The 9,607-nt window shown below is 37.3% G+C and overlaps 1 protein-coding gene across 3 annotated transcripts; it reads right to left on the bottom strand.

The window, feature by feature from the left end:
* Positions 1 to 618: 618 nt before the first annotated feature.
* Positions 619 to 9,209, bottom strand: LOC108026492 (beta-1,4-glucuronyltransferase 1). Of its 3 annotated transcripts, none has more exons than XM_050887124.1 (6): positions 9,019 to 9,209; positions 3,293 to 3,466; positions 2,240 to 3,237; positions 2,033 to 2,186; positions 1,274 to 1,968; positions 619 to 1,223 (listed from the first exon to the last, which is right to left on the bottom strand). In XM_050887124.1, exons 3-5 carry the CDS (start codon positions 2,977 to 2,979, stop codon positions 1,744 to 1,746), a joined length of 1,119 nt encoding a protein of 372 aa, XP_050743081.1. In that variant the 5' UTR covers positions 2,980 to 3,237; positions 3,293 to 3,466; positions 9,019 to 9,209; the 3' UTR covers positions 619 to 1,223; positions 1,274 to 1,743. The 3 variants fall into 3 exon arrangements, with proteins under 3 accessions (XP_050743081.1, XP_050743083.1, XP_050743084.1); XM_050887126.1 differs by having other exon boundaries at positions 9,145 to 9,165; XM_050887127.1 differs by lacking the exons at positions 619 to 1,223; positions 1,274 to 1,968; positions 9,019 to 9,209 and having other exon boundaries at positions 2,058 to 2,225; positions 2,278 to 3,237; positions 3,293 to 3,434.
* Between the last annotated feature and the right edge of the window lie 398 nt (positions 9,210 to 9,607).

A 9,607-nucleotide genomic window follows, 5' to 3' on the forward strand; every position in this document is an offset into this window, starting at 1 on the left:
TTAAAGGTTATATCCCTCCCAAAGAGGTCATAACTTTGGTAAAAAGTCAGTAGCGCTGTAAGAACATGTTTCAACCCTACATACATAATATTAAAGGATTCCTGGCCTAGCCGATCTTTCCATGTCCTTCTGACACTTCTGGAATCGCCGATTTTCCAAAACACTTATAAATGTCTTGAAATTCTTCATATAAAAGCTTTATTCTTCATTCCTTCTGATACTCTGGAAACGCAGATTTTTCAGGTACCTACAAAAGTCTTGAAATTCTTCCTACAAAAGCTTTATTGTTCCCTTCTTCTGGTACTTTTGGGAACGCCGAGTTTCCAAATTACCTATAAAAGCCTTGAAATTCCTCCTATAAAATCTTTATCCATCAAACTTTAGTCGAGAGTCAGTAGCACAAAGATAGATACGGTTTCTACCCTAGATCTCTACCCGAGGCGATCTATCCATTCCCTTCTAACACTTCTGGAAACGCTGAAATAACCTTTAAAAGCTTTCAATTCGGGACAAGACGTGCCAATCCTCGGGATTCCTAGTTAGTTGGATATAAGGTCGCATTGACTTTTTGTTACCTAAACAACGTTTTTAATAACCATTCAAATAAAAACTATACAATTAAGGATGCAGTAAACACCACCATTTTTTATATTTATTATTTGTAATACACTTATATTCATAACATTGAAATCACTGTTTAAATATTTTCCTTCACAGATTATAATTATTTGATTAGTTTATTATATTTCTGTAAGCTTAACTTTTAAATCAATTCGGCCGCCTGGCGTTCCATCTTCATGGAAGACCGTAAAATTAAGTTGGTATATCCCTCTTCTCCACCATTTCCCTGTCCCAAACTTATTAACGTCAAACACCATGCCCTTGACCCAGTAATTACCTTTTGGAAAGGGGCACACCGTTCCATTCTTAAAGTCCAAATTGGTGTTTTCTTTGGTAACCTGGGTTTTTATGAAGGGATCATAGAACGTTTTGATAGCATCGCAGATAGTCCGATTTCTCACTCCCGGAAAGTCCACCACCTCGTCCCTTGTAAGATCTAGGGCATCCACAGTCATGCGATGTTTGTCGGTAAGATCCTCCAGAACTGTAATATTACCAGAAAGTGGACTTGGATTGCGCCCATAACGTTTTAGATTGCTAGATATCAAGTCTCCAGGGTGGTTTTGAATTTCCATATTTTCGACGTCATCAAATTCTGCGTCCTAAGAAGAATGTTATAGGTTTGCTTAAAAAAACATTACTTTCTACTCACTATATTGACAGCGAAGCAAGCAAGCACCAAGACTACAAGATTTCGGTTCATTTTGGCTTAAAACAGTTTAACATCTAAGCTGTTATAATACGAGAATGAGATGCTGGTTCTTATATGTACCATTTTGGATGATTGCCGTTTTGTGGGCATGCATAATTGTGGCTCCTAAGGTGGGTTTTAAATTCAAGAAACTGCCTAAGAATTGTTAAGCGCTAGCTCATGGCAACGCATGTAATTCCCATAGAGTAAGTGAATTGATTTGGGTATTTTTATAGCAGTTACTCGAAAAGTAAAAGCTAGAACAGTCAAACTTAGCATGCAGATTCCTGGTGTATTAAACTCTTCTCAGCACAACAGAGGCCCTGTAAAAACTGCCCATTACTGGATATCAAAAACAATTGGGGAAAACTGTAGGGGCTAGCATCCTCCAGAGGCAGACGCTATTTGAATACTTTTCATCTATGGAGTATTTATTTAACTAGGATTTGATTCTTTTTGGATTTCAACAGCAGGCGTGGATCATTTTTATATCGCACAAATATTTCGCTTTTGAAAACATCAAACTTCCTGCGATTCGCATTGTTCTGTTGCTCTCGCCAAGCCGGTCTCGCCTGCTTTCTTTGCAGTCCCCAGTGGCCGGTGAAAACGGGAGAAAGGACGTAGAACTGGTAGCCAGCTATATGCATCTCATACACCTGTAGATAGGTTGTAATTAAAAAAACGAAGTACGGTTTAAATTCTAGCAAAAATGGTACTCACTTGGGAGTTTCTTGTGAACCCGTAGCCCAGAAATCGTTCGTCATGTGCTGGTGCGTTGTCCACAGCAATGTAGAATGGTTCGTACAGAAACTCAAAGTTCGTTACAACATGGCTGACAGATACCTCAGTCTCATTTGTGTTCGTGGACAGCCATCTGAAGTACAGGAATTTTAGTAGGATTCAGCTCCTAGGACTGAAAAAACGTACTTGGAGAAGTTAGTCGCATATTGGTTGTAAATAAAGACCTTTTCGTGAAAGGGCCTGGCGAGTCCTTTCTTTATCAAGCGGATAAGAGCATTCTTGGAGCGGGGAAACGCGGCTCTTACGTCGATTTCGAATGTGGGGATTACGTAGGCACAGCTCTTGGAGCAATTGGCTGTCCTGAAGAAGTGGTTCAGCTGGGGCACACTGTTCGTGCTGGGCACAATGTCGATGTCGGTGAGAAAGACGTACTTCGTCTGACAGCCCTTGCGGGCGAGGTTCCGCATGTGGTTCTGCGGATAGGTGTTCCTCTGCCGCCACTGCAGCGTTTTCAGCGAGCGAAATTTAAGCAGGGACTTGAGCGTTCTATCCGGGTACTGGCAGTCGAATTTGCCCTTCATGTTCAAGGGCAAAGCCACCACGCGTGGCAACTTGTCGAAGTCCTTGGGCGTGAGCAGGTGAAAGGTGGCATTCTCGCGTATGTTGGCGAAGCACAGGCGCATGTAGGTGACGAAGTATTGCAGGATAACGAACTCCTCTTGACCGGCGGCAAAAACGGCCACGGACATCTTACCCTGCCAGTTGGCAGCCACCTGGGGCAGCGAATTGAGGCGCTCCACCGAAGTCTGGGTGGCCAGGCACACCAAACTGCCGTCCGAGGCATCCATGTACTGGTCGCCCAGCAAAGCGAAGTCCTTGATCCTGTACAGCAGCTGATTGTCCCAGCGCCCGTAGCTCAGGTCCATGTTCTCGAAGGCCAGCGATGCAGAGTTATTGGGAGCCACAAAACCATCCAGATTGTTCAGCGGCTGCAACAGCGCAAAGGCAATGTCGGAATGCTAGGGACACTCCGCCGTTGCAGGACTGCGAGGAGTAGCCTCTGCAGGCGGACACCTCTGCGGAGCATCTCCTCCTGCCGGAGGATAAACCTTCAGCAGCCAAAATATATTGACCGAGAGAAAGGCCAGAACAATTTTCAGCGAACTCCAGTTTGATATGTGGCACTGGAATGGGGGAGAATAGTCAATTTGAAATCCTTAAAAAGCAATCTTATATTACCATTGTTCGAGCAGCACGAGTATCACAAAGCAGTTACTTATCAGGAAAACACAACCTTGATTCCGATATAATTATAAACGTTTTAATTTTTTTTTTTTTTTTAAATATTAAGTTACTTCCTTCCGTGAAGAGGGAAGAATTATTTGGCCGCCCCGTTGGAACGGGTTAACGCCACTGCCAATGTATGAAATTAAATTTCAAGAAAAACAAAATTTAATGGACAGCTATGTAAATATCGTGCAGTAGTTTCTGGTGATGTTATGATGACAATGAACGATGAGCGATGACGATGAACGATAAGCGATGAAAATGTTATCAATATGTGTGAGAAATTTTAATTTTGAGATTTTGTGAGTTGGTATAAGCGTGGATGGTGTTATAGTGTGTTAAATGAGCAGTGTGGAGTGTGTTGTATTAGATATTAATATTAGCAGCTCGAATGAAACTGGTAATCGATGTCCAATTTTCAATTGGTTCATTTCCAAGTAAACGATAGATATCGTTATATTTAAGTAGTGTTGGATAATTTTGTCTTGTTGGTGTATATTTTGAGCAATTTAACAAAATATGCGAAATGTCTTCATTAACGTTACACGAATCGCATAGGGCGTTATCGTAGACTTTCATTTTGGAAAGTGTGTATTTGTCAAAAGCATGTCCGCTTAAGATTCTGTTTAGAGTCTTCGTTTCTATACGGTTGAATAGGTGTTCTTTGTTTTTAAACCAAGGCTTGGAAGTGGTATATGGTGAGAGGAGAGAGTAACCCTTGTTACGCTCTAATGAGAACAGACTGTATTCACGCTCCCAGTCTTGTTTTATTTGCGCGAACATATGATTGATTGCGTCCTTAAGGGTCCATCTGACGGGTGCGAAAGAGCCGTTAATTTTAGCATTTTTAGCCGCTGTATCTGCGAGATCGTTTTCCCAAATATTGGAATGGCTTGGAATGTGGTGAAATTCTATGGATAGCAGGGTTGGGTTGTTTATGACTTTTTTCAGAATGCATTGAGAGATGCAGTTTTTGGAGTTCGTGTTCTTTATTGTCTGGATGGCACCAAGACTGTCAGTTAAAATTGCTATTTTGGAGAACTTTTTTGAAATACCGAAGTCAATGGCTTTTTCTAGGGCTGTGAGTTCAGCAGTCAGCGACGATAGTTTTTTGTCGGTGTAGAAACTTTTTATCGAATTGGAATTTAAGTGGACAAAGGCACCTCCTGTAAAATTTTCCGACACAGAACCATCCGTGAAGATGATTTCCATATTTTTTGAGGTTAAACTTCTTATTTTTTCTTTAAATAAAGAGAGAATTATAGTCTCGTTTGCCATTTTTTTATTTGTACAAGTACCTTTAAAGAAATTTGTGTCAACTGAAATCTTGCGTGTGGACAGAGAGTAAGGACAAATAGGAGCAATACTATCCAGGATATTTTTAAATTCAGCATAAATTCTACTGTAACTAGTATTTTTGGCTACAAAGGAGTTTGACAGAAGCGACGCAGATGGTAGTCCATGAGCGAACGTTTTGGCCAACTCCTTCGCTGTAGCGAATTTAATCCTATAAGCTGGAGGAAGTTCAGCTGCAAGATTATAAATAATATTAATTGGAGTCGATTTAATAAGTCCTAAGGCCTTTCTAAGGTGGAAATTAGCATGCTTATTTATATTGTTTTGTACTGATTTTGATATGTTTGAAAAAGAGGAGCAGGCGTATTCATATCTAGTTCTAATAAATGCTTTATAAAAGAGTAGTGACTTGCTTGGATGTACTCCGAAGCGGCAACCACTGAGCATTTGAATAAACATATTCGTTTGATTCGATTTAGAGATCGTTTTATTTACATGCTGAACAGACGAGTTGTTTGAACTTATGACTCTACCTAAATAATTTATACTATTTACATTTTTTAAAATAATATTATTGCACAAGATACTTAAAGGTTTTTTTCTTAGATTAAAATGAATGGTGGCTGATTTGTCTGGATTAAAAGTAAGATTATTAATATTGCACAGTTCCATAAACCTATTTACTTTTTGTTCTAATTTCTCTTCAGCCATCGAAAAGACTTTGTCATAACAGACTAGAAAGAAGTCGTCAGCGTACTGGAACAGAATACTGTCATGGTCATTACTTAAGCTGTGAAGCTCAGCTGTATATAAATTAAAGAGGATTGGACTCAGACAACTACCTTGACTAACTCCTTTGTTTACAGTTATCTCTGCAGTACCCATAGTGAGAACTCTTTTACTAAGGAAGTTTATAATGAAATAAATATGATTGTGGTCGAAACCCAAACTAACTAATTTGCTACCCAGAATAGGGATATTGACGGCATCAAAGGCTTTACTTAAGTCTAAAACCGCTGCGGTAACGTGGAAACCACGAGCTTTTAGGTTGGCTATGTTATTTATTACATCGTTGATGCATTGGGCAGTAGAATGGTTTTTTCTGAACGCATAGGATCTTGGTGGCAGAATTTTATTTTTATTAATGTACTCTTCCATCCGCAATTTAATCAAACCTTCTAAGCACTTAAAAGTCACACTTAGAAGGCAGATAGGTCTGTTGTTGGTAATAATTGAAGAGTCTAGATTTTTTTTGGGAACAGGTATAACCCTTATTTTCCGCCACTGATCTGGAATAAACCCATTGTCTAAAGTAATGTTTAGCAGGGATACCAGTTTTTCTATTTGACTTAAGGGTAGAGATAGAAGCATTCTGTATGAAATGTTGTCAAGACCCTTAGCCGAGTCTGGGTTACGAGAGTTAAGGAAGTCAAGAAGTTCACGCGCTGAGAAATTAGAGTTGGTATATCTATAAAGCAGATCAGGAGAAAAAGATACGTCAGGACACATCGCAGTGTTGGGAGCTGTGGCTATTTGATTGAGAAAATCTCTATGTTCTGAGTCAGATATTGCACTGTTTGACGGTTTAATTTGTTTAAAAAGTTTAAGATTTTTGATTTTGTTCCACATATCTTTCAGAGAAGAGGGGTTAGAAATGTCTTCTGCTAGCTTATTGAGGTTTTCTTTTCTCATTTTATAATAATAGTTGTTAAGTTTTTTATTACTGTTAATATAGGCAATAGCATCAGATTGTAGTTTGGATTTAAAATATTTTTGTCTGCACGCGTTTCTTAATCTAAACAATTTTTCACATACCTCGTCCCAATACTTTTTTGGAACATATCTATTGTTTGTATTTATTTTAATTGAATTATTACAGTGTATTGTTTGGGATAAGTTGGAAATGCTATCTAACGTTGTAATTTGAATTTTGGAAAAGTCTTTGATTATTTTATTATGGTTAAATTTAATAATATTAGTCGAAGCAGAAATTTGGTCTATTTCAATTAAGATTGGGAAATGATTGCTATTTGATATTTTAGAATTTATTGAGGACCAGTTAGAACAAAGATTGCTACTATTAATGAAAGTGAGATCGAGTGTTGAAGTATAGGATGGGTTATGGGAGTAAGTTGGAGAGCCGTTGTTAAGGCAAAAGAAACCGGAGTGTAAGAGGGAATTTTCTAAAATACCGCCTCTGACATCTTGAGTATTATTACCCCAAATGCTGGATTTGGCATTGAAGTCACCACCTATGACAGTTAGACCACTCGATTGAGCAGCAATAGTAAATAGATCATCGCAGCCTTGTTGAAAAGAATTAATGTCTGTGCTGGGAGCAGCATAGACACTGAAAATATTAATATTATTTCTTAGGTTAATTGTACGGATACCAATGACTTCTAAGCTAATATCACAGTTGATTTGTTTAAAGCGTATGTGTTTTTTTAAGTAAATTCCAACGCCTCCATAACCATCGTTACGCGGCTTACATACAAAATTATAATTTGCCAAGCTACACATGGAATTATTGGAAATCCATATCTCTGATAAAATTGCTATGTCTATGTTATTGTTTACTAAGAATAATTCTAGTAATTGTTTGTTATTATTAGCAGTTAAGCTCTGAATATTATACTGTAGGATTTTTATTGTCATTTAAATAATATAACTTTATGTTTTATTTTCAAATGAAAACAGATAGACAAATGAAAGAGAAAAGAAAAACGAATAAATAAAAAACAATTAATTTAACAGAAAAAAAAAAAAAAAAAAAAAAAAAAATCAGAAAAATAAGTAAATAGATAAATAAATAAATAAAAAAGTTATTATTCAAAATTAAACAAGTTGATTAATTTTGAACAAATCAATTTTTGAGTTTGTAAGTGCTATTCTGTTTCTTAAATTCTCTAAAAAGTTTCTTGATTCAGGTACTAAATTGGTTGTTTCGTTGACTAGAAATGAGGATATTTCAGAAGCTAATTGATTTAAGCTATTCTCCGCAGCTTCAAGAGCTGGATTGTCTAAAAAAGGTTGACTAGAGGGTGAGGAACTAGGTGGATTAGAATGAATGAGAGAAAACTTTTCGTTTGGAGTGTACTCATGTTCATAAAGAGCAGCTTTCCAGCTGATCATAGTGTCGCGTGAATTTTTATCTTCGTTTTTCTTGTTAAGAGAGTTCTTAACAACCTTATTAAAAGGGTTTTGTGCAAATATTTGTTGGGTAGCTATTTTGGTATTATTTTGTAACACTGGATTGGCAGATTTTCTTTGCCATGTTGGCTGGGGGAAGTGGGTTAAGTCGTTGGTGTCGACTTCATCTAAAATTTGGAAGAGAGAGGGGTACCTAATCTTCGTTTCATTTCGTGATAAATTCTCAATAGTCATACATTTCTGGATAGCGTACGCTCTCTTACGAGCAGGGCACTCAAGAGAGGTGGCTGGGTGATTTTGTTTGCAGTTGGCACAAACGAGTTGATTACATTGTTGTTCTCTTGAATGCGAAAGAGAACATTTACTGCATTTTTGTTCAGTTTGTTTACAATGCTGAGCAAAGTGATTAAATCTAAAACAACGAAAACATTGACTAAAAGGAACATATGGACTAACATTAATTTTGGTGTACAGGAAGACAATCTCGTTGGGAATTTGAGTACCTTTAAAAAGAATCTTAACCCTAGGAGTGTTAATAAAAATATCTTTATTGTCTCGGTCCTTAGTCTTCACACGAATTATTTCTTGAATAGGTACTGGAGAAGAAATGTACTCCTTAAGTTCAGAGTCGGAAAATTTTGTCGGAATATTAAAAATAATACCCATTTTAAAAATGAAATGCTTAAGAATTTTAGGTTCGTAACCATTACTTTTAAGATTTGAGGACAGGATGCTATTAGCTGCCGTTGCTGACTTGCACTCAGCCTTGCAGCGCCCATAACCAATCTTATTTACTGAAATTATATCTTTAATATTTAATTTTAGCAGGACAGCATTTAGTTCAAGAGGATTTATAGGAACTCTTCTAGGTCGGTTTTCGCCATTGGTTTCACCAATTTTGTCTATGTAGACCACAAAGGGTCCCTTGTGAGCGCTGCTGTACGAGTATCCGTTGTTTTCCAAATTTCCACTTTCTCTCTTCTCTTCTTTGCTAGCAGGATCCGTTATAGCTTTACCACTTACTTGGCTGGTTGGACTCGGATGACTTACAGGGTCAATGACTTCTTTCATCACAACTTCTTCGCTTTCCGATTCTACTAAATTGTTATCCGTAGGTTTTTTCTTTTTATTTAAGGGCGATAATTTCGGCCTTTTAACGTTGCTCAGCTCCGAATAAGGGTTTTTACCCTTGGCCTCGGAGGAGGCCATTTTTCTTGGAGTAACTTTACCCGTAATTGATTGTTTATTTAACCAATAACAACAGACAAATATTTATAAAAGGTATTAAACGTATATATTACGTTATATTTTTGTTTTGAAAAAAAACAGAATAAGTAAAAATCGGTATCACACACTGCTCAAACACCTCCGTTGCATGCAACAGTCAGCACGCGAAAGGTAATCGTTTTAATTTTTCATAATATACGTTAAAAATATCCTTGCAGTGTGACCGTTGTCTCTAATATGAAAATAGCTAACGGCTTCTTGGAAATACTGAAAATGGACCGTTCCATCTCAGCTGACCTTTTACATATAGTGGTTACCGAAATTCCACAAACATTTGTTAAAACACAGTTAATATTATTAATTGAGTTCATATACTTATTACTTAACCCCTTTCAAATTCATTTATGATGTTTTTTTTTTTTGCCTAATATTGATTTATCATTTAATCGCTTTAAAGAAAATTAAGCACAATTAATTGCAGAATGCCAAGAAAAATTATAGGTTCTAAATGTTCGACGTAAAAAACAAACTTTAAAACCTTTTCAAATAAATCAGGTACTGTTCCATTTCCCATTCGTTTCGATTGACGAG

The sequence above is a fragment of the Drosophila biarmipes genome, chromosome 2R, assembly GCF_025231255.1.
Source record: "Drosophila biarmipes strain raj3 chromosome 2R, RU_DBia_V1.1, whole genome shotgun sequence".
NCBI classification, from domain to species: domain Eukaryota; kingdom Metazoa; phylum Arthropoda; class Insecta; order Diptera; family Drosophilidae; genus Drosophila; species Drosophila biarmipes.

Bases quoted from the DNA above. Each gene is read 5' to 3' on its own strand.
- LOC108026492 (XM_050887124.1), bottom strand. From the start codon at position 2,979: ATGGACCTGAGCTACGGGCGCTGGGACAATCAGCTGCTGTACAGGATC. The intron at 2,187-2,239 runs GTACGTTTTTTC...CCTGTACTTCAG, and splicing joins TATGCGACTAACTTCTCCAA to ATGGCTGTCCACGAACACAA. The intron at 1,969-2,032 runs GTGAGTACCATT...ACCTATCTACAG, and splicing joins GGTTCACAAGAAACTCCCAA to GTGTATGAGATGCATATAGC.